We start from the raw sequence: 25294 nt of genomic DNA on the forward strand, positions 1-25294 counted from the left end.
GGAAGTTTTCAAAACAAACATAAATCAAAATTTATTTTCAGCATCTAGAAAACAGAGTATGTGTGCCACATACGGTCACCTACCCTGATTCAATAAGTTTTGACTGAAGACGAGGAGTGCGCTACAAAAGACAATTGACATTAATGATTATGAATTATCTATTTATTAATAATTATTAATTATATATATTAGATAGTAAAACAATAGGGTCAATATTTTGTAGCCTATTATAAGTGAAGAAAAATCTAAATTGTTAGCAACGTTCGCCTACTATGGTAATATGTAGGGAGGAATTTGTAGTTATGAGCCATTTTAGAATTTAGATAGTAACAAACTGTATGATATAGCGCCGATCTAATGTTCTTCATCTAAGTAAAACCTGTTTCTCTGACGCTCAATCTTAATGAAATATACCTAAGTATGATAAAAAAAATATGATACTAGAAACAAATTTGGGCTATATATTTGCACATTAAAGGAGGGGGGTAGGTTAGGTTAGCTTACAATAGGTCGGGTTAGGTTTCCATAATTTCGTTTCTAAAGTATTATTTTATCATCATGTTTTGTTATGTTTCATTAGGATAGACCTAACTTCCCTTCTTGGGTGTGTTTCCAATAACCGACAAGTACCAAGAAAAATTACTTTTTTTTAATGCCTGAAGTCAAAACAAATATTAGATTTTACGAATATCAAATAACTGCTGTCATAAAAGAAGATTTTGTAACAAATCCTACAGTTCATAAGAAGCCCGATTTTATTTATTGCAAACTACGTTTTCCCAGATGGAAAATGAATTTTGCATGAATTTTGCATGATTTTTGCAACTGAATTTTGCAACTGTGATCCAATTTTGAAGATGAATTTTGCAACTGTGATCCAAAACAGTAGCAAAACGAACATTCGCCCACATTAAGCATTTTTTTCGTGCGGCGACGTGAACTTTAACTGCCGAAGTAAAATTTGACTCCAGTTTCAGCTTGGTTCTATTAACTGGAGATATGATTGGAAATGGAGGTTGGATACTGATCCGTGATGGCTGCGGAACGGTTGGACGTCTCCCATTTTGTATATTCTAGTTCAAAACAGAATAGTTCTGGACCCAATGCAACCTGGCAAACATAAATTGCAAGAAAAAAAAACTGCTTTTGTAGTAAGTTTATATCGGCTATGGACAGCCAAGTAGCATCACCTGGCCGCAAATAAATCCGAAGAAGATCCAATTCTGCAACAGACCTACAGATCTAAATTAAATCGAAGGGTAAGATACTTATCAGATTCGTTACTTCTAGATCTATCCATTTAGCGAGCCATAATTATGATATAACCCATTTTTTTGTTGTTTTTTTTTAGGGAATGATTTGTGCTTGCTTATGAAATGAGAAGTTTTTTTTTCTACTTTCAAAACGTAGTACATTTTTTCAACGGACTATTCAATGAAAAAAAAATGACTTGGATGAAAAGCCAAGTCACGGATACTGAATGACAACGAAATATATTATAATAAATAAATAAATTATATTGAAATATAAAGCCCTAGGAATGCAGAAAAGGCAACATAGCAAAAACTGGAATATGGAAGGTAAACCTAGATCGAGAAGTATTTCAAATACTTAGAGAGGACATGATATAACATATGTTTCTACAATCCAGCATAAAATTATTGCTAGAAGTTTCAGCGAAAAAAAATACTCCCTCGCAACAACCAAATTTTTTACCTATTATGGGTAAAAAATTACAAAAAGAAAGAAAAAAGATAAACGAGTAGGAAGTTAGGAATTTTTATGTTAACATTTGGAGATCAGGTTCGTACAAAGAATGTGGCAAAATCCCCCTACTATCTCGACCAGGCTTTAGCCCAAAGGACACCTTTAGAAATATTGAAAAACAAAAGCCAAAATTCACATTTCTGTTCCTCAACCATACCCCCATTTTCTGATAATATCATGATACCCCTCTTCTATGGGTTGTACCTGTGAGCCACAACGAGATTAGGGATATAATAATAGGAAAATCGACTGCTAAGCTATTTTTCTGGATATGAGCTTCAAAAGTACATAAATTGTTCAAGTTACAGTTTATATTATTTGTGACCATTTCCCTGTACAGTTCTGTACCTAAAATTTATATTTTAAAAAGAGGATAATTGACCTTATTTGAGTTCAGCACAACCACATAGATTAGATCATATCTTAATCACAATTATTATTGGTTACAAAACTTGTTCTAATTCAATTAGCCAAATATAAACTTTAATTTTAAATCTTACTTTGACAGTATCACGTAAAATGGCAACTTCTCGCGTTAAATGTTCATTTTCTGCATAAAGTGACTCCATCTGTTGCCTAACTTCAACACTTGGTCCTTGAAGAGTTCGGAGCCTCAACTCCTCTTCTAGCTGTCTTACTAATAATGCTTGTTTCTGTAAAAATAAAATACAAGACATTATTCAATGGATGATACAAATCCAAATGGTTGCCAAGTATTACCAGGAGCGTTGCTTTCAGCGATTTGAAATGTTAATATATCTCTTTTCCTATTTATGTGCAAGGTTTCAATGTAATCAAATATATGCATACAATGTATTTAAACCTCAGAGAAACCTATTGTAAAGGTTGAGAAGCTTCAGCCTCGTAGAAAATCAAAAGTCACGCAGAATTTTTCCATCCATATGAACAATAAAAAGAAAAACAAAAAGCAGGAATTTACAATTATTCATATATACAATTTAACAGCCAGAAATCAGGTACTTATGAAGCTTGTATCCCATATCTCATTTGGTTAGACCAAGACATGATTTGAAAACGATCAGAAATCAAATAAAGAAAAAGAAGTCTTTTAAACTGAAAGTAGTGATCAATATTAAAATCAAACAGTTCGTGGTAACGAACTGTAAGTAAGGAGCGACCCGGCTCAATGGTAACCGAAACTCTAGAAAACGGTATTTTGATACAAATAGATACATCAAAAGAATCAGATTTAATGCTGATTTCAAATATATAAGTTTCATATAAGTTTAATTCTACCCATCAAAAGTTAGGCGCATGAGAATATTTGGCTGATTTTTGAAAAAAGGGGGAAAGACCCCCTAAAAGCTATAGAACCTTAATGAAAATCACACCGGGGGTCTAAGGATGGCTGATAGTAATTGTGTATGTAGGGTTTTGTAAAGGGTGATGTCTGCCCATACAAGTTTAATAAACTTCGGGTTTTGTTGTTAATGTGTTATATTTTTGTTAATAAAACCCTTTTCTCTCTCACCATCATATTCCGCGTATCAGAGAACCCTACTGTAGAGGTTTCAAGCTCCTATCTACAAAAATGTGGAATTTTGCATTTTTTGCCAGAAGAAAGATCACGGGTGCGTGTTTATTTGTTTGTTTGTTTTTTTTGTTTTGTTTTTTTTTTCCAGGGGTGATCGTATCGACCCAGTGGTCCTAGAATATCGTGGGAGGGCTCATTGGAATGGAAATTAAAAGTTCTAGTGCCCTTTTAAAGTGACCAAAAAAAAATGGAGGGCAACTAGGCCCCCTCCCACACTCATTTTTTTCCCAAAGGCACCTTATCGAAATTTTGAGATAGTCATTTTGTTCAGCATGTTCGAAAATATTATAAGTATGTCTTTTAGGATGACTTAATCCTCCGAAGTTCCCGGGGGGAGGGCTGAAAGTTATGAAATTTACCCAATGTTTACATATAGTATTGGTTATTGGGAAGCATACAGACGTTTTCAGGGGAGATTTTTCCTGGTAGTGAGGGGGGCAGGGTTGATCGGGGGTTATGTGGGAGGATCTTTCCACGAAGGAAGTTTTCATGGGGGAAGGGACATTGTTATGAAGGGGACGCCGGACTTCCCAGCATTATTTAAAAAAAAGATCAGAAATTAAATATAAAAAAACAAGTTTTCAATTGCAACAGCAGCAACATCAAAACTTTAAACGAACAGAAAGTATTACATATATGATTGGGTTCACCCCCTAGTCAATACCTCGCTCTTTAAGCCAAAGATTTTTTAGTACTTTCATAAGAGCTATTTATTCTAATTAACGGCCTTTGTGATTAAGCGGCCATTTTTAAAGAATTGGAACAAAATTCGAACTTTCGCTTAAAGAGCAAGGTATTGACTAGGGGGTGAAAACCCTAATAAACGTATTAAAAATATATGAATATCGAAGTTCGTTACGTAAGTTAATTCGTAAGTTACGTATATTCATTACTAATAAAAACGTTCGTAAATAAAATTAAACAAGTTTCGAGAAAGCCATTTAACTAAATAAAAGTAAATTAATATTAAAATTTTGTTTTAATTATTCATGTACGGTGAGCCAAGATCAAAACCTGCATTTATTCAAAAACGTTCAAAAATTAAAAAAAAAAAAATAGTTTTTTTAACTGAAAGTAAGGAGCGACATTAAAACTTAAAAAGAACAGAAAAATGATTCTGTATATGAAAAGAGCTGTCCCCTTCTCAACGCCTCGCTCTTTACGCTAAAGTTTGACTTTCTCACAATTATACTTTTTTTTTAACAATGAAAAACTTTAGCATAAAGAGCGAGGCGTTTAGGATGGGACAGCCCCTTTCATATACAGAATAACTTCTGTTCGTTTTAAGTTTTAATGTCGCTCCTTACTTTCAGTTAAAAAAAACTTGTTTTTTTTATAATATTTTGAAGAAAGGACTAGAGTGATGTGAGCAGCATTTTAAAAAATTAGCACATATATATCTATTCCTTGGAATCTCTGGAAGTTTTTTTTTTTTTTTAACCGAGTTCGACTACTAAAGATCAATATCCTTTAATATATTCAAAAAAAATATATCTGGAAAGATACTGCTTACCTAATTCATTGTCAATGTCACTGCCAAACATGACAGGTTTTTGGCATAATTAATTTAAAAGGCAATTTGTGATACATTGTTTGGTAAAACTTTGTCTAAACTGTAAACTGTTTTGTCTAAACTACAGTCCACCCCCACAAACTAGGCTAGCTACATCGATTGGTCAAGGCGGTTTCTCCGGTCTTACTTGGTTCTCTAATATTTGTAAGCTTTTTTTGCAAAATGAATTGTTTTCATTTCTTACTTCGAGTGATGGTTTTAAAACGTAGTTTTTTTTAGCTTAATTCGGAGTCACATCTTTGATGTCTAAAATACAACTTTTTTGCCGAAACAACTTGGACTTGTAACAGTGCAAAAAATAATGTATTTTTCTTAGTTTTTCCGACCTCCTATAAAATTTATGTTGTGCAATGTAACACCTTTCGTAATACCATGTGCGTTTTTGGTGTTTATTATTTATCCAAAAATGGTGTTAAAAATCAGCGTTTATTGTTTATAGTTTTTTTTTGTGTTTTGCTATTCCACTCCTATATAGAATGTACGTTATGTAACATAGCCCCATTTTGGGTTATAGTGTTAATTTTCAGCATTTATAATTTGGCTAAGAGTAGTTCTAAGGATAATGTTCTTAGGGCTACTAAGGCCATTTATAAAGTTTATTTCCCTCAGCTATTCTACTCTCCTATAACATTCATGTTTCGTAACATAACGCCTTTCCCACTACTAAGGCCTTTCTTCTTGTTTATCATTTTGCTGAAAGTCAAGCTAAAAATATTGTTTATCATTTATAAAGTTTATTTTCTTTAGCTTTTTAAAAAAAAATATATTGTGCAACATAACTTCTTTTGCATCACGGTGGCTATTTTTGATTTTACTCATTTAGGTGAGAGGAGTACGAAGAATAACAGTTATTGTTAAGAAAGAGTTCTTTTTTCTCCAGTCATCCTAAAGACAAAATAGTTACTTCCTTTTTGTTCTTTAAATTGTCTAAATATTTCAGCAAGAATTAAGTTTTTGCCTTTTCCATCAAGTTGAAAATTCTAATGTTCGCCAGCCACAGTTTTGAAGATACCTTATAAGCCCATTCTATTTAAGTTTCCTTATTTCTGTAATGTTTGGTCAAAATGTAAGTGGCTTTCATGTTTCCCAGGAGTTCTGAGTCATGTTTCCCAGGAGTTCTGGACCAATCCTCTTTTTCTTATATTAATTTCAGCAGAAAGTAACCTTATTCCGTTTGGTGTCTTAGTTTTATAGGATTATGTTTATAAATATAAGCCTAGTGTAAGAGAGATACTATTCATTAATCCTTAGCACATATTTCCCTAAATTATGCGCTTCAAATTTCAGATAAAATTAACGTTTCTGAAAATCTCTCCTATTATTTGACAACTTGAGAGCCTGACAGGGAAATTGATATGGGAAATTAATTATTTCTTTTTTTGTCAAATATAATGGTAAAATTTGACATGTTTAGACCGGACTCCAAGTCTGTAAAACAGTTACCTGAGAGTAGAAGTAGAAAGTAGTCTTATTAAATAGAAGATAGGTATTTTCCCCCTGTTTTTACATTTAAGTACACCATTTTTCCATGGTTTATCATTAAGTTAATTGCTGATACCGTTCGGATCTCAAACATTCTATGATAATAGTATTATTCAGTGACAGGTCCAAAAAGGTGGCATGGAGGCAAGGGCGGATCCAGGATTTTTTTCGGGGGGGGGGGTTACTAATTTTGACTCAGTTTTTGATTAATTTTACTGATTTTTACCTAGGTTTTACTAATTTTTGGCTTATATTCGACTCGGTCAAAAATTTCGGGGGGGGGGGGTTTAAACCGGGTAACCCCCCTGTATACGACCTTCATGGAGGTATATATAACTAAACCACCGCTATAGACTGTACAAGGAAACCAGACATGGAAACACGTCAAAAGGGTATTTGCTATCTAAATTGATTACAAAGCGTGATTTTTTCATTGCGTTTACAATATTAAAACTGTTGTTTTTTGGGGTTTAGGGGGGGGAGGTACCTAGGTTAGGTTAGTTTCTGTAATTAATATATGCTATTATGTATATCTCAATTTCTTTTTATCACAGTCCACCAACTTGATTTCAATCAAATCAAGTGATTTGAATTAAAATTGATAATAACTTAATTTGTATTAAAATCAAGTTGGTGGACTTTGATGTAAAAGTTGAGAGCCGTGGCTAATTGAAAACAAAAAGACAAGGCAGGTAGTCTGTGTGAGAGGCAAAGCTGGCCTAAGCCTTTTTGAGGATTTGGTAAAAATGATTCCCGACTTGTCACTCAAATATTATGATAAGGGGCACGTCTTCCTGCATGTCAAGCGTTTGCTACCGAGTCCGTTGACTTTTGAATTAGAGTCAAGTTGCCATCAAGCCATGGAATTGTATGAAAATTGTGTCGCTTTACTTGTTAATAGACAGTCTATCATCCATCCTAGGGCAGAACTAAGGGAGAGAAACATAGAATAAGGGTAATTCACATAGTACATGAGTTTTATTAGCTATTTGAAGGCAATTGGAGACCCCAAATGAAAGGTTTTCAAAGATTAATAACTGACCATGTCCACAGGACTTTAAAGGCAATTAGGCAACTGAGATTGTTTATATGAGCTTTCAGTACTGGGAAAGCCCACTGGAATTGCGATGGGGATAACCGATGTTTTTGGGTTGACTCATGACGGGCAATGTCTAGGACTTGTATGCAAAACGGGGGACTGAATTTGCCTGGTCTCACAGGCGAACAAGAGACCTCAGTCTAATAGACCCGCCCGCTTAGAGTCTTAGGCGGGCTACCGATTTTAGGATTGACACATGACCGACAAGTCCTTAGGACTCGTAGGCGAACGGGGAGACCTATAATTTTCTTCTGTTTATGGTAAACGTCACGGGTAAACAGCGGAAGTCACTATGACTCTCTTATTGGAAAAATACTTGTGTGTTAGCCTTTGGAGAGGCACGCCCGCGTAGAGTCTCATGCAGGTTGACCAAGTTTTAGGATGGACACATGACCGTTAAGTTGCCTGGACTCGCAGGCGACAAGCGATCTAAGCATAATATTGCCTACTCGCCAAGAGTCTCAGGCGAGTGATCCAATTTATAAGCTCAGACAGGTACGCTAATAAAATGTCGCATGGCTAGGAACACTAGGCTGTGCCCGGTGCTTCATTCTGAGGAAAAATTGACGACTGCTCATCATCCCCTATATTCTTTTGATGCTTCCGTCATTGAGTCAGTTGACCATATCACGTATCTAGGCCTCCGGATACACATTTCTCGTTACTATACTGTAGTCTCATGATCACTAGCATTTCCCGCCACTGCATCTTATGTTTCATTCGTTTCCAGTAAACTAGCTCAAAATTTCCTTATAATACAGCATAGATGACCAGGGAATCGCAAAAAAAAAAATTTGAAGAATGTAAAAAAGCAGCAGGTCACCTTTTCTGATTTTATGTAGTTATCTGATTTATAATTAAGTTTTTATTTTCATTTATTTAGTTTTTTGGTCTAAAGCTTAGAGTATATGCCGTTGTTGTTGCTCTGTTAATTTTCATGTTCGTTTTTTCTGTTTTATTTGTGTTCCACCGTTTAAACTTTTGAAAATCATTTTCAAAATAAATTAAATCAAATTGGCTGCAATAATGATCAGGTTCTTAATGATCAAATTGGCTGCTTTAATGATTAGTGTCGTACGGTACAAAGAAATAATAATATAATGGTCTTTTTTTAACAACAATGCTCATCATTGGAATAACAATAGTTAATATTGTAATAGCACATTAGTACTTTACTAGTAATGGTTATTTAAAAGCTAAACCTAAAGGATTTGACGCTAAGAGGAACAATTTTGACTCATTTCAATTGGAAACTGAGGTCTGTGGAAGCCATACTACTACCCTTACTAAATTGATTACTGTCTGATTCGTAATCAAGACTTACGAATTGTTTCAAAAAAGTAAACTAAAAATATGTGATCTCCAAAATAGGAAATTTCTATATACAGCACATCTTTAAGTCAATATTACGACTAAGCCTCTATATAGCACGGATACTTCTGCATAGCGAGGGGGGGGGGTATGTTTGAGAGTGCCTCTTATGACAAATCTAATAAAAGAGAATCTACACGGAATTTTCGAAAGAAAAAAAGTAGTTAAGTAGATCAAGAATAGGCAGGAATTTGGATGCATTCGACGGTACTGATTAGGATTTATTTTTAATCTAATGTTTGATAGCATGCTCTTTTCTTTTTATTAATCAAAACATGAAGCAATGTTTTTTTCAAAAGAAGTGAGTGATGTTAATAGCTAAAACGAGCAGGAGTAAAATAATGTATCAGCATAAACTTATAAAGAACCGACTTAACTGGGAATGAATAGATGAAACTGAAAACAAACAGAAACTAAAACGAATAATCAAGTCATATGTCAAAATAACAGATGTTACTATGGATGAATAAACGAAAAACAGTAGACCTATGAACCGAAATTTAAATAAAAGTTTAGTTTGAAATTAAGCAAACAAGGATTACCAAGAACAAACATAAGCAAGTATGAGTCTGCCGCTCGCTCAAACCCTCTAAAGGGTAGAATGTCGTGCGGGTGAATATTACGCTTATGCCTCTATATTACGCGAATACTTCTACATAGCGAGGGGGAGGGGGTAGGTTTGAGAGTACCTCGTATGACAAATCTACTCAAAGAGAATCTACACGTATTTTACTGAAAGAACAAATGTGGTTGATTAGATAAAAAACAGGCATGAATTTTGCTGCGGCCGATGGCACTGATTAGGACCCATTTTTAATCTAATGTTTGATAGCATACTTTTTCTTTTTATTAATTGAAAAATTAAAGTAATCTTTTTTCAAATAAAGTACTTTCCTTCTCCACCCCAATTTATTCAAAGCCTCCCTCTGCACCCTCCCAAGGAATTCCCATTCGCCTTAAGTCTTTCCCTATGACATACACCCGCCCAATTCGGGGACGACCTGCTGTTCGTTTGGCCCTAGACGATTGACCGACAATGACAATCTTTGGAAATATGTAATTCTTCATCCGTTGAATGTGTCCTAGTCATCTTGTCCTTTCCCTCATTATAGCCTAGAAAGCTCGATTGAACCACATTTACGTACAGTTTACTGTTAGAGATACGGTCGGTCAGTCGGGTATTTTGTGAAGCAAACAAGGATTACCAAGAAGGAACATCAGCGAGAGTGTGCCTACCACTCTCTCAGACGTTCAAAAAGGTATTGTAATTTGCACTTTAACGCAAACAACAGATTTTATGAACAGTGTATTTTTCACTGTTTTCTTTTCTAACAGTTCGTGATAAGTAAGTAAGAGTGAGTAGGCCCAATAGTAACCAAAACTCTAAAAAAAATTAATTTCGATAAAACTAACAGATTAAAGGAATTGACTTTTTTAATGCTGATTCCGAAAATATAGGCTATCATTTATTAGAATTAATGCTATCCATGAAAAATACAGGACTGAGAAAAATTTGCCTGATTTTCAAAAAAGGACACCATCAGATTCAGTACATCAGAAACTCTGCCGTAGAATGTTCAGGCACTTATCAACAAAAATGTGGAATTTTGTTGTTGTTTTTTTTGCCAAAGAAAAAAAAATCACCGATCAGTGTTTATTTGTTTTCTTTTCCATGGGTGATCTTATAGAGCCAATGGTCCTAGAATATCGGAAGAGAGCTCATTATAACATACATCAAATGGTCTAGGGTCCTCTCTAAGTAACCAAAAAGACTGAAGGCAACCGACCCTCCTCCCATATTCCTTTATTCTCCAAAGACATCCGACCAATATTTTTAGGTAGCCATTGGGTTCAACGATACATTAACAAAGGCCACAAAATGGCAGAATACGCCATTTGGTTAATAGGTGAAAGGTTCGATAACTACACATCTATTCCTAAAGTTTTATCCCAGTCCTTTAAGAATTAAATAAAAAAAACAAGTTTTTTTAACTGAAAGTAAGGAACGACGTTAAAACTTAAAACGAACAGAAATTATTCCGTATATGAAGGGGGCTGTCCCCTCCTCAACGCCTCGCTCTTTACGCTAAAGTTTTTTTATTGTTTAAAAAAATAGAGTTGTGAGAAAGTCAAACTTTAGCGTAAAGAGCGAGGCGTTGAGGAGGGGACAGCCCCTTCATATACGGAATAATTTCTGTTCGTTTTAAGTTTTAACGTCGTTCCTTACTTTCAGTTAAAAAAACTTGTTTTTTTTATTTAATTTTTGAACGTTTTTGAATTAATGCAGGTTTTGATTTTGGCTCACCGTACATGAATAATTAAAACAAAATTTGCATATTATATTTGGTTAAATGGCTTTCTCGAAACTTTTTTAATTTTATTTACGAACGTTTTTATTAGTAATAAATATATGTAACTTAGAATTAATTTACGTAACGAACTTCTATATTCATAAATTTTTAACACGTATATTAGGGGGTTCGCCCCCTAGTCAATACCCTGCTCTTTAAACTATAGTTCGAATTTTTTTCCAGTTCTTTAAAAATGACCTCTTAATCACAATCAGTTGACCAGTTGAAAAACTTGTTTTTTTTTATTTAATTCCTGATCTTTTTCTTTAATAATGCTGGGAAATCCGGCGCCCCCTTCATAGCAATGTCCCTTCCCCCATGAAAACTTCCTTCATGGAAAGATCCTTCCATCTCGCCCCCGACCCGCGCCTTCCCCCCCCGCCCCGCCCCTAGCTCCTCGGACCACGACTGTATACTTACCAATAACCAATACTATATGTTAACATTGAGTAAAGCTCATAACTTTCAGCCCTTCCCCTGGAGACTTTGGGGATTAAGTCGTCCTAAAAGACATTTTTACCATATTTTCGACCATGGTGAGCAAAATGGCTGTCTCAAAATTATGATCGGGTGAATTTGGGAAAACAATGAGCGTGGGAGGGAGCCCAGATGCCCTCCATTTTTTTTGGTCACTTAAAAAGGGCACTAGAACTTTTAATTTTCGTTCCAATGAGCCCTCCCATGATATTCTAGGACCACTGGGTCGATACGATCACCCCTGGGGAAAAAAAAAACAAAAAAAAACAAAAAAAAAAACAAATAAACACGCATCCGTGATCTTTCTTCTGGCAAAAAATTGAAAATTCCACATTTTTGTAGATAGGAGCTTGAAACCTCTACAGTAGGGTTCTCTGATACGTTGAATATGATGGTGTGATTTTCATTAAGGTTCTATAACTTTTAGGGGGTCTTTCCCCCTTTTTTCGAAAATCAGCCAAATTTTCTCAGGCACGTAACTTTTGATGGGTAATATTAAACTTAATGAAACTTATATATTTGAAATCAGAATCAAAATCTGATTCTTTTGATGTATCTATTGGTATCAAAATCCCGTTTTTTAGAGTTTCGGTTACCATTGAGCCGGGTCGCTCCTTACTTACAGTTCGTTACCACGAACTGTTTGATGACTCATAAAAAAAGTTAAGACTTTAGCGTAAAGATAGGGAACTGAGGAAGGGCAGCTCCCCTAATAAATAAAATAATTTCTGTTCGTTTTAGGTTTTAATGTTGCCCATTACTTTCAGCTGAAACAACCTGTTTTTTTTACCATACACGAGGATGGCTTTTTATTTCCAATTAGTCTATTTTACTTTCTTTGATATATTTTCGACACTTAGCCTAATACTGCTTAGTGGAGGCCTTTGAAATGTCTTTTTTTCCTGGATTTTTTCACTTGATTCCTCGTTTATGTTGTTCACCGTCTCCTGACTTGTGCATAGAAGATACGCGAGGCAAAGAAGCGTGAGAATTTAGAGGTGGTGCCAAATAATTTAAACCAATAAATATTCAGGCCATCATTTTTAACAAATAATTTCTGAGACCACAGTGGCTAAACATAACAAAATACAAAAACATAGAGCAAAGATGAAAAATAAGGTAATTCGCAAATGAAAAAAAAATTGCCATATAATCCCCGTAACCTGGTCTTAAATAACTCCCGAGAGCACTCTGACTGAAAATGACAAAACTACAAAAAACTACAAAGACAAAAGACGCTACACGCTTTTCTTCGTTGTCCTTCATTTTTACATGTTAACATTTGCAGCGAAAAGTACTTCAGCTGCCACATGTGCATATTCAAGTACTGTTGCATTATGCAGACACCGCTATATACTGTATAAAGGAAACGAGAGACGAAACCCACCAAACAGGTTATTTGCAAGAGACCGCTATAGAGAAATGGAATGCAAAGTATGGTTTTCATTGCGTTTACGATATTCAAACTGTTGTTTTTGGGGTTTAGGGGGGGGGGTAGGTACCTAGGTTAGGTTACGTATTTAATATATGCTATGCTTTACCCCTCACCCCCTAATGCGAAATATATAGCCTAAATTTGTTTCTAAACTATTATCTATTCATCCTATTTTATTTTATTTCATTAGCATTAACCAAACTTGACTTCTTTCGCGGTGTCCGCATAATGCGCAAGTACCTACATTCATTTATCGAACACATCATCGATGATGTGTTGTTTCAAGGCAAGAGATCATCCAGTTGCTAACCACCATCCAGAAAATAGAGTGATTAAACGATGTTGTCAAAACTAATATCTCAGGATTTATTTATATTCTATACTTATTACTTTGCCATCCTCTTAAAGTGTCTTAGAAACATACGAGCAACAGCTGTTTTCCCATTTGAGTATTTAGAATAGTAAACTGCGACTTTATTTCCACTCCAACAAGAAAAAAAGGTGCTTTCCTCCAGTGCCTAATAGGTTGATTGTTTTGTTTATTGTGTAGAATGCCAAGGTCAAGCTGTTTCTCTTAATTACTTGGCGGGTTCCGCAAGGAATTTGATTATGCCTAGAAAAACTATCATCTGATATTGTTAATTGAGATGTTCAGAGGCGAAATCGATTAAGTCTATAAGATAAAAGAGCAGAGCGGAGCAACAGAGCAGAGCGACTAAAAAGATACATGTTTTCAGTGTATTATAATGACTCACCTACCGATTACTGACAGAAGTTTTCCGGAAATAAAGAACATTCTGGGAATTTCTTTATTTTTATTAGTTTATATTATCATTATTTTTTACGCTCATGCATTGGGCATAATATGGTAAAAATTCCTTTAAATACAAAGCCATTAAGATAAGACACGGAGCAAGGCGAATAAAAAAGTGCTTGTTCTAGTTGTATTTTATTAATTACCGAACCGATTAGCTCCAAACATTTTTAAAATAAAATTTTTCAACTCAAAACGAGCAGAAATTAACACAAGTTGGGCTCAAAATCCCTATGCCTTCCCAAATCCAGAACATAATTTGCACTTTACTGAAAAAATATAAATGTTTTTACTTTTATAACTTTAATAAAACAAATAGCATTAACATTTTGGTTACTAAATATCAGTATATGTATATTAAACTGACAATGCACATTCATTTGTATTTTTTTCAGTAAAGTGAAAATTATGTTCAGGCCTTGGGAAGGCATAGGGGTTTTGAGCCCAACTTATGTTAATTTCTGCTCGTTTTGACTTTGACTCGGTTATTTATTGTAATTTCTATTCGTTTTGGGTTTCATTTATTCATCGATCCTGATTTGTGGTAGTTTCACGCTTGGTAGATTATTTGATTTTATTTTTGCTCAGTTTTGTTTAATGGACTTCTTTACTTTTCTTTGAAAAACATATTTTCTGACAAAGTTGTTTTTTAATTAATTTCTGCTCGTTTTATATTGACATAGTCTTTTCAGGGAAAAAGAAAATAATACTTAAAATATTTTCGTTTTTTTAAGAATTTATAGTTTGGCCTGCTCTTTGTGTGCTGGAGACAAATTTTCAGCAATTTTTAACAACAGACACCCTTTTAAAAATCTGGACACAAATAGTAGTGTTTAATTTAGTTTCATACCTCCTCTAGTTGAGCTGAAATAAAAAACTTGATACTATTCGCAAAAAAATCTGTTTAGTTTCTTTGAAAGCTTGGATACATTTACGCTATTTTGATTTGGGTCAATTTTAATAGCAGAAGCAGCCCCGAAAGTTTGAACATAATACTCTCAGTCCTTCTTGGCATACTGCTGATATGCCTTATTGAAAATTAGCACTAAAACAATGCATTTTGATTTAATCTTAAGCCAACATTTAGTTTTTAAACATAAATGCAAAGCGGAGGGTGGGCGTGGGAAGAGGATTAGTTTCCCTCCAATCACTTTTGACTATTAAAAAGGGCAGCAGCCCTTTCTATTTTCAATCGAATGAGCCCTTTTCGAGGTTCCTACGACAACTCCTTCGATACGAAGTGCCCTGGTCTAAACAACAAAAGCAACAACAAATAATACATTATACCCACATCGATCTTTACTATAAAAATATCAAGCCTTCCAATAACTTTCGACTATCAAAAAGGGCACAAGGCCTTTCGATTTCCAATCGAATGAGTCCTTTTTGAGTTTCTACGACAAAGCTTTCTATAAACACCTTATATGCCCCCAGGGAATAAATTACAACCTTTAGGTTGTAGAATAAATTACAACCCTAAGGGCTGTGAGAGTGGCTGTCATCCTCTAAGACCTAATTTCCAGAACTTTCAACGACGTTAAACAAAATGGCTATCTAAAAATTTTGATTGGATGTGTTTGGGGAAATGGTGGGCGTGAGAGGGGCGTTAGTTGCTCTCTGATCACTTTCAACTATTAAAAAAGGCACTAGCCCTTTCAATTTCCAATCAAATGAGCCCTTTTGAAGTTGTTACGACAACGCTTTCAATAAAAACCTTATTTGCCCCCAGGGCTTAACTTATAACCCTTGCCCTGAGGGCTGGGGGGAGGGTGTCATCCTCAAAGACCTAACTTCCAGAACTGTCTGCAACGTTGAACAAAATGGCTATCTGAAAATTTTGATCGGATGTGCTTGGGGATATGGTGGGCGTGAGAGGGGGGTTAGTTACCCTCCAATCACTTTCAACTGTTAAAAAGGGCACTAGCCCTCTCAATTTCCAGTTGAATGAGCCCCTTTTAAAGTTTTTAGGACAACATCTATAAAAACCTTATATGCCCCCATGGTATAACTTACAACCTTTGCCCTTGGGGCTCTGTGGGTTTTGTCATCCCTAAATACATTATTTCCAGAAATTTCAACTACTTTGAACAAAATGTATATCTCTAAACTGTGATTGAATGTGTTTGGGGAAATGGTGGGCGTGATAGGGGGTTAGTTACACTCCACTCACTTTTTACTATTAAACAATACAATTACAATTTAAAATCAAATGAGCCCTTTTTAAAATTTCTACAACAACTTTCTATATAAACCTTATATGCCCTCAGGGCATAACTTACAACCCTTGCACTGATGGCTCTGATGAGGTTATCATCCTAAAAGACCTAATTTCCAGAACTTTTGACTACGTTGAACAAAATAGATATCTCAAAATTTTGATCAGATATGTTTGGGGAAATGGTGGGCGTGAGAGGGGGGTTAGTTGCCCTTCAATCACTTTTGGCTATTAAAAGGGCACTATCCTATTCAATTTCCTATTGATTGAGCCCTTTTTGAAGTTTCTACCACATCGCTTTCTATAAAAACCTTATATATTCCCAGGGCATAACTTACGACCCTTGCCCTGAGGGCTGTGGGGGTGGAGGTGCTGTCATCCTTAAATACCTAATTTCTAAAACTTTCAACTACTTTTAATAAAATAGGTATAAAAATTTTTTTATTGGTTGTGTTTGGGGAAATGGTGGGCGAGAGAGGGGGGTTAGTTGCCCTCAAATCACTTTCGAGACTATTAAAAAGGGCACTAGCCCTTTGAATTTCCAATCGAATGAGACGTTCTTCAAGTTTCTACGACAAAGATTTCAATAAAAACTTGTATGCCCCCAGGGTATAACTTATAACCCTTGCTCTGGAGACTGTGGGGGGAGTGTTCTAATCAAAGGTATAATGGAAAATGGTGGGCGTGGAAGGGGTGTTGGTTGCTTTCTAATCACTTTTCACTATCAAAAAGGGCATTAGCCATTTCAATTTCCAATCGATTTAGCCCTTTTTGAAGTTTCTACGACACCGCGTTCTATAGAAACCTTATATGCCGCAAGGGCATAAATTACAACCCTTGCTTTTAGGGCTGTGGGGGGGGGTGTCATCCTCAAAGACCTAATTTCCAGATCATTAAACTACGTTGAACAAAATGGCTATCGTAAAATTTTGATTGGATGTGTTTGGGGAAAAGATGGGCGTGAAAGGGGGGTTACTTGCCCTCAAATCACTTTCGACTATTAAAAAGGGCACTAGCCAATTCAAGGTCCAATCGAATGAGCCTTTTTTATAGTTTCTACGATAAAACTTTCTATAAAAACCTTATATGCCCCCAGGGCAGAACTTACAACCCTTGCCCTGAGGGCTGTTGGGGAGTGTCCTCCTCAGAAACATAATTTCTATCTGGAAATCAACTACGCTGAACAAAATGTCTATCTAAAAATTTTGATTGGATGTCATTGGGGAAATTGGGCGTGAGAGGGGGGTTAGTTGCCCTCAAATCACTTTCGACTATTGAAAAGGGCACTAAACCTTTGAATTTCCAATCAAATGAGCCCTTTTTCAAGTTTCTAGGACAAAGATATCAATAAAAACTTATATACCCCCAGGGCATAATTTATAACCCTTGCCATGAAGACTGTGGGGGGAGTGTCCTGCCCAAAGGTATAATTTCCGGAACTTTAAACTGCATGGAACAAAAAGGCTATCTAAAAATTTTGATTGGATGAGTTTAGGAAATGGTGGGCGTGGAAGGGGTGTTAGTTGACTTCCAATCACTTTCGACCATTAAGAAGGACACTAGTCATTTCAATTTCCAATAGAATGAGCCCTTTTTGAAGTTTCTACGACAACGCGTTCTATAAAAACCTTATGCGCCCCCAGGGCATAACTTACAACCCTTGCCCTGAGGATTGTGGGGGGGGGGGTTGTCATCCTCACAGACCTAATTTCCAGAACTTTTATACTATGTAAAGGAAAAGTGCTGTCTTAAAGTTTTTATGGGCTGTGGTTGTGAAAGATGGGGGCATCAGAGGAGGTTTAGGTGTCCTCCAGTCACTTCCGACTATGAAAGATAGCTCTCACCCTTTGAATTACCAGTCGAATGAGGTTTTTTTGAAGTTTCTATGACAACGCCTTCTATAAAAACCTTATATGCCCCCAGGGCATAAGTTATAAACCTTGCCCAGAGGGCTGTGGGGGAGTGTTCATCCTCAAAAACATAATTTCTATCTGGAAATGAACTACGCTGAACAAAATGGCTATCTCAATATTTTGATTGGATGTGTTTGGGGAAATGGTGGGCGTGGAAGGGGTGTTAGTTGCCTTCCAATCACTTTCGACTATTAAAGAGGGCACAAGCCACTCCAATTTCCAATTGAATGAGTCCTTTTCGAAGTTTTTACGATAACTTCTTCGATACGAAGTGCCCTGGTCTAAAGGAAAAAAAATAAATAATACATTGCGTCAACATCTGTCTTATATGCCCCCTGGGCATAACTTACAACCCTTCCCCTGAGGGTTGTGGGGTAGTAACAGTAGAAATGACCCTAAAGGTCCTGACCCTACACCATATATGGGCATAGAGTCCCTAGGGAGAACACGTGGTTAATCAAAGTGGGTCAATGACCTCTTTTTCCAAGGTCGATTTATTTTTTTTTTTTTGATGTTTTGGCCAAGTGCACGCTCGAGGTGAATGTTAAGATCCAAGAATAGGAAAACAGGATGACGTGTTTCCTTCTCAGCCAATCAGAGGCTCGCTTACACATTAGCGGGAGAGGATCGCAGAGAATATGAGGAAAGGATTTTTGCTATAGTTTTATTAGTCTGTGTATAGAATTCAAAGGAGTAAGAACAGTTTGACTTTACTCATTTGGATATATATTTGTGTGTTGCTAACGGCGAGTGGAATGTTTACCATGTTAGAAGTTGATAGTGGAGTTGATGGCAATAATACAAGAGCAACAAACATTGCGGTGGAAATCATAAGAGGATCACAGTTTTTCCTGGAATTGGATATAGTATGTGCAATACATGGGATGTCCCTGTTCAAATTGAATCTAAAATACCCATTATATTTCGACGATCAAGTTGATGTGTCAAACGTGACTAGATTTCAATTGTTTTAAAGTGAATTAGTATAACGTTTTGACGACAATGAAATCTATAGATCGATGTAAGTATATACTATTATTGTTGTTGTAATTATTCAATACAATTGTTTCAAAATGGAAAATGTTCCCTTTCTCTTCTGGTCAGGCTAAGCTAGGGCTAAAGAATCAGGGTCAGTCTAGAGTCAGCAGTCAGAGTGAAAGGACTGAAAAATGAATAAATTTGAGAAGAGAGAATTAGATCAAATCTAGTATTTATGGAAAAACATTTGATTTTGGATGACGATTTTCTCGAGTTATATCTTCAACTCAGGATATTCTCTTGTCAGGAAAAACTTGACATTATAATAAGGACTGATTGACCCTCATGGGACTATTGAATCAAAATTTTAAATTGTGATTCAGGGGCTTATGGTCATTTTACTGATATATTAATTAAAAAAAAGCAAAATCATATAGTGAATACACTTTTAAAAAGATTGCAAATGGATTCAGTTCAGATTGCTCCACTATTCAAAAGAGGTGACATCACAGAGTTACTCCTCTCCCCATTCCCCTCACTGAATTTATCGAGCGATGACGATCAGTTTCGTTTTAGCTGTGAGAAAGTTGACATCGGAAACCAAAAAAAATGTTCTATGCATGTCCATTGTGCATGTACACTCTTGGCAGTTGGACTCAATGTGAGAATTGTACAATTATTGATGACTTTAGTGAAAAATGTAAATTATGTAATCTTTTTAAATTACATAGAGGCTATGGAGTACAAATCAAAGGATGTAATACATATCTTGAGGAGAAGTGTGACTCTCACCCTAGAGGGCACCTCTGCTCCAATTTTCACTATGATAAATGCGATCAGTGGGAGAATACATACCCGCTAGGATTGGAAAGAAACCCGAACATGATTTTATTTTATTTCTACGAGATTTGTATCGTCATGGATTTAAATTATTCTGGGAAGAGGAGCCAGGTCTACGATTCAACTGTTGGGGTAACAAGACAATTTTGTTTCTACGTCATCGTTGTGACGACACTACTTATTATGACTATAAACCAAGTGATTTTTATTTGGCAGTTACCGAATGTGATTCACCATTTGAAAACACTTTGTGTGATATTGCTTCAAATAGACAGATTGAAACTCGTGAATTTCATAATATGAATGCAAATAGTATCATTGACTATACAAAGAGATATGACAAGAGTAAAGTTACATTGTACTGTAGAAAATGTGACCCTGACTTTACAGTCAATCAGGATCAATATACAGTGAATCCATATGATTTACCGGCATTAGTGGTTCACGACAGTTACCTATACGCCGATGAAGAAATCTAAAGTGAAGATTTAAAGACATTGTTGTATATATATGCATTTTATTAATAAACAAATTCACAAACATTTTTTAAGCACTTTACTCGTAGGGCACTGAAATCAATACTGTATAGGTCTAGAAAGTCGTTCAGACGTGGATTTTCCACTAGAAAGTTGTTCAGACGTGGATTGTCACTATAAATGGGAAGAAACTGCTTGTAGGTATAACCGCGACATCAGAACACAAAATATAGTAGTGCATGGAAGCCACAGCTTTTAGTCGTTAGATCCTGCACCCTTTTCCGATTTTGAATAATAGTTTTCCCACTGCTCTCAATATAGTTGCTGAAGTGGGGTCTGTAAAATGTATAGGGCAGACCAAAAGGATCAAAAAATACAATCGTCTTAATCGTTTGAAAGATGCACAGCCAATGACCCGTCAGCACAGTCGATGGACTGCTATTAACAATAATCAAGGTATTGTTGACACTTTGAATTTTTCCAAGGAAGTCCGAGGGCAGACAATAGGATTTGTACTGTGACATGTAGGGATCCATATTAAATATATTGATAATTTGACTGGTGTTCATGACGCCAAGTATAGTAGAACACTGTCTTTGAGAATGATTTCTTAATAGGTTTCATATTGCTTTAACGAAATTAGTGCAATACTCTCAGCCAATGAATCGGTCAATTTACACTCCAAACGCAGACTCCTCGTATATACTATACTCATATCTTGTGTGCCAGACAAATCCAGTACAATAACACCATGTGTTCTAGCAAACATATCTTTTGTTATATCATTTTCAAATAGTTGCGAATCATGATCTAGGGTGTGCATGGTCAGCTCGTACAATGTTCTATAGGATTTATCAAAATATAGATTGTAGAGTGGGGTACCGTTTACTTTGCACACAAGAGATGAAAGTCCAAACATCTCGAATTTATGCGGGCATCCAGTCCACGATCCTATTTCACTGGTGCTTTTCACAAATACCAAAACAAGTTTTGATTGAACTTCACCGTTTATAAGCGATGAATAAGTAAAGTTTCGTCTACCCAGGGCAAAATGGCGGTGGTTAGTGATTGTATGAGGAAGAAGTAGTTTAATATTGTTACCAGTGGCTCTCAGTTTTTCCACTGCCAAAGCAACAGAACTCATGACCTGTTGTTTGCGTACATGAAGTAGTGCCGAGGTGAGGGAGAGACTTACATCAGGATTGGCAGCAAGTTCTTTTCTCAATATGAAATTGGAGGGTGCAAGCGTCAGTTTTATATCCACTTTAACATTGGGCGGCAGCCATTGGGGTATATTAAATATTTCATGATATATTTTTCCAACTAGATGTAATTCACTATTTGTAGCATTTTTAAGTGCATCTATTCTATCAGTAATAGTAATATATTCATATCCATTGGAGATGCGTCTCAATTCCTTGTATAACCTGGGTATCATCAGCAAGAATTGCATATAGCTAGTATAATTTGAGAGATTATTGCTTGTGCTCACGTGCGTGCCATTTATGTAGACAATAATTTGACGAATTAAATTATTTAATATACAACTTTCATAGGATATTCCATAGGCCCAAATTGGCATTGTGTTATCGGATTTCAGGACTTTCATTTGTAAATCTATAAATGTTGAAGACATGTCCATAAAGTAGTCTTCATTGGAATAAATTTGAAAGTGAATATTATCGGAGAGGGGTTGTTGAGGATAAAATTGTTCATAATATCCATGCTTGACACTCACATCAACATTTTCAGCATTGAATAGATTCAATGAGGCGGTGATTGAAGGTTGAGAATCCTTATGCGGTAGGTAGGACATCTTAAGAGACGAAATCTAGTTTTGATGTAACAATTCTCTTCCTGGGGCTTCTTCTTCTGTTTACACTACGTATCGGCTTTTTCCTTCTTTTCTTTGACAAGAGGGATGATGTCTTTCGCTTCTGACCTGAGTGGAGACTGATGAGTGATGCATTGTTTCTCAACCTTTTTAAGCCTTTACCATTTTGTTTTAATCTCTCGCCAAGGGTTCGCGCACTGGACCAACTGCCAAGACCGCAGCCAGACACTGACGAGCGACCTTTTTAATAGTCCATTCCATTGCCCTGTTGTCTTGGGCCAATAGTATTAACATAGCAGTCAATATCAGGACAAGTGAATACCACTTTTCTATTAGACATCTTGTTGTTGAACGATGGGACGAAAATGGCATGTAATCACAGCAAAAACTTTTGAAATTGCTATGGGATCACCTAATTCGGTACTTAGTGTTAACAGACAAAGTTCCAAATAGGAAGTGTTTACGGGAATATATTGAAGATGCTTTATATTGTAGTGGTGAATATGTTCTTGATTGGTTTTTCGTTCAAGAACTCGTAGGATGGGAACATTTGAATTACCAACCCGAGATGTTTCCACAAATGAAGCGTAGAGAAATATACAAGTGTCTGTAGAGAAGGCAGGCGGGTAGTCAGCAAAAATGAAATTAGTGTTTCCGGTACTTTTACCATTGATTATATTGAGCTTAAAGCCAAGAACATCCTTAAGGTTATCATTGAGAATAACCTTTTTGCTGGCAATAGGTGACCTAATGTAGATCTTACCCTCCTCCTTTTAATAATTGAATTGAAAAGCTCCTTTTTTACGAGCGGAAATTCTTTTATTATTAGAACGACATAAATCATTCATACAGGTGAGTTCCTCGTAGGGTAATTCAATATAAGGATAATCCATCCAATTGATCTTATGAATTTGTTCTTGATCACTTGAGGGTGGTGATGGCCAATCAAAGGGTCTAATTTTTATTTCATATTTACGATCTTTTCTCAGGATGTCATAGGTATTTTTGAGAATACAGTCGACAAGAGCCACTTCATACTTTCTGTCGTCGAATTTGATGGTGGGGGAGTTTCGTCCAAAAATCACTTGTTCTATTCAAGTCATTGTAGAGAGGATCAGAAACATTGGACATGAAAGTCACATAGAAATCATTACGCATTGTTAATATCTTCAGCACTGACCCAAGAATCAAATTCTGAGTTGTATCCTAGCCAGCGAACAAGCACCTGTCTATTGCCCCTACGAGTACGACTCTTTAATATCTTTTCAATTTCATAAATTTCACTAGTGTTTCTACCTTTTTGCAGTTCATATTCATAAAAACCGCCGAGAATCTCATCATCTTTGGTGTCTCGCAGTCGATATGTCGTGGGTTCGGTGTCCAAAATTTTGGACACTTTAAAAAGTTCGATGCTCCATAAATAATTCCCCTTTTCAAAAATATTGGTGGTTCTATTAACTCGAACAGTATCACCAACATTGAATTTCTTCTTCACATTTTTTTTCTTTTTCACCATTGGAATATTGCTTTAGAAAAGCATCAAATGTATTTTCACTGCAGTGAAAATCCCGAGGGCTTGAGTTGGACAGAGATCGATGAGGTAGATGGTTGTATATCTGCATTATATTATCTAATTCACGAACAAAAGCCGATCTGTTTTTCCAGATGCAATTTCTTAAAATTATGTTACAAACCGTTCTTAACAATCATCTACACAACGCAGCTTTTATTAGGCTGTGAATCTGATCTAGTATAGAATTATATATAAAAAAAACCTTTTATACAGTGGGATTAACAAATTCACTACCAGGATCCTATTGAATTTTTCTATAGCAATCCTGTTCAAGAATACTTTCAATGGCCCGAGCAACTTCAACACCTCTCTTTGACCGTAATGGAATGGTATAGGCATAGCGACTAAAGATACTGATTGCCACCAGAATATATTTGTAGGGTGCATTGTGACGCCGTTGAATTGCGTCTAATGTTAAAAGATCCGTTTGCATTATATGCAGAGGGAAAAAGGCTTTAGTTTGTCGATATTGTTTGCCGCGAAGCATGTGATTCCGATGCAGTGTATTACTCGTTTCGTTCCCTAAATTTTCTTTTGCTTTTTTCAATGTGGTGCCGGAGATACATTAAAAAAGCATTTTGGGGGAACTTAAACTTCCCGCTTCAACAATATATCAATATACACCTTCCTGAGCTTCATCCACTTTGAGTCCAAGCACGTAGTGTAATGTCCACTTTCCTTTTGTACACTGGAAGATCAATCAATTCGTTTTCGCTTTTGACTAGAAGCCAAAGGTATTGCAAAAACGGTGCTGCTGCTGCTGCTAGTATTTTCAAATATTGAATCTTCTTCTTCTTTTTTAAATGGTGGTGTTGGCGCTGGTGTTGTTGGAGGACTATATTCTCTTAGTTTCTTAAGAATTTGCTTATTACCAATAAGACTTTTGGGAAAGTTTGATACACTTAAAAAGGTGTATAGATTATTGTCAAAGGATAAAAGTCCTTTACGATTCGTCACCATATCACAAATTAAATCAACTAGATTATAACTTTTTCCCTGAATTATAATTCGTTTCCCTGTGCTGTCAACATGAACTTGATGTTCACCACCAGTTTCCAACATGAGATATGATAATACTCTTTTACTCTGTTCTCGATAGGTCACTAGCAATAGGTTTCCAATTGTCGTTACAATTGAATTCAATTCCTTCTCCTTTGAATGCAGTACTGCTGCAGAATCTTGAGGAGATGTTTCCTGTTTGGAGGGATCGGTAACAGCGGCGGTGGGTCTCTCACGATAAGGTTTATGCTTGTCCACACATCACAATTCATCTTGAAGTAAAAGTAGTTTTTTGTTATCGGCAATATTCACATTATTAATGAATTTGCTTAGATTGTCTTCAAAATGTTCGACGGGCGAGAGGACAAGTTCAAATGGTGTCAATTTATAGGGTTTTGCCATTCTCTAGAGAAAACTGTCCTGCAATTATTGGCAGTAAAAGTGTGAAAAAGCTACCGCCCGCTTGAAGGAGCCGTTTCCTTTTAAAAAATTTTCCTTTGTTTTTACAGGCCAAGACACGTAGTATTGAGCGGTGTAGCTTA

The 25294-nt window shown here is 35.9% G+C and overlaps 1 protein-coding gene across 3 annotated transcripts in view; it reads right to left on the minus strand.

The window, feature by feature from the left end:
- Positions 1 to 25294, minus strand: part of brp (ELKS/RAB6-interacting/CAST family member bruchpilot) — a 381921-nt gene that overhangs the window by 277562 nt on the left and 79065 nt on the right. For all 3 annotated transcript variants that reach the window (XR_016143547.1, XM_089107019.1, XM_089107018.1), the window contains exon 2: positions 2268 to 2420. Coding sequence is in view for 2 of the 3 variants with exons in the window: in XM_089107019.1 (XP_088963145.1) it covers positions 2268 to 2420 (153 nt within the window). In the remaining variant the exon portion in view is untranslated. The remainder of the gene's footprint in view (positions 1 to 2267; positions 2421 to 25294) is intronic.

This window comes from Artemia sp. Qi Xiang Cuo, chromosome 21, assembly GCF_049724085.1.
Source record: "Artemia sp. Qi Xiang Cuo chromosome 21, ASM4972408v1, whole genome shotgun sequence".
Classification (NCBI taxonomy): domain Eukaryota; kingdom Metazoa; phylum Arthropoda; class Branchiopoda; order Anostraca; family Artemiidae; genus Artemia; species Artemia sp. Qi Xiang Cuo.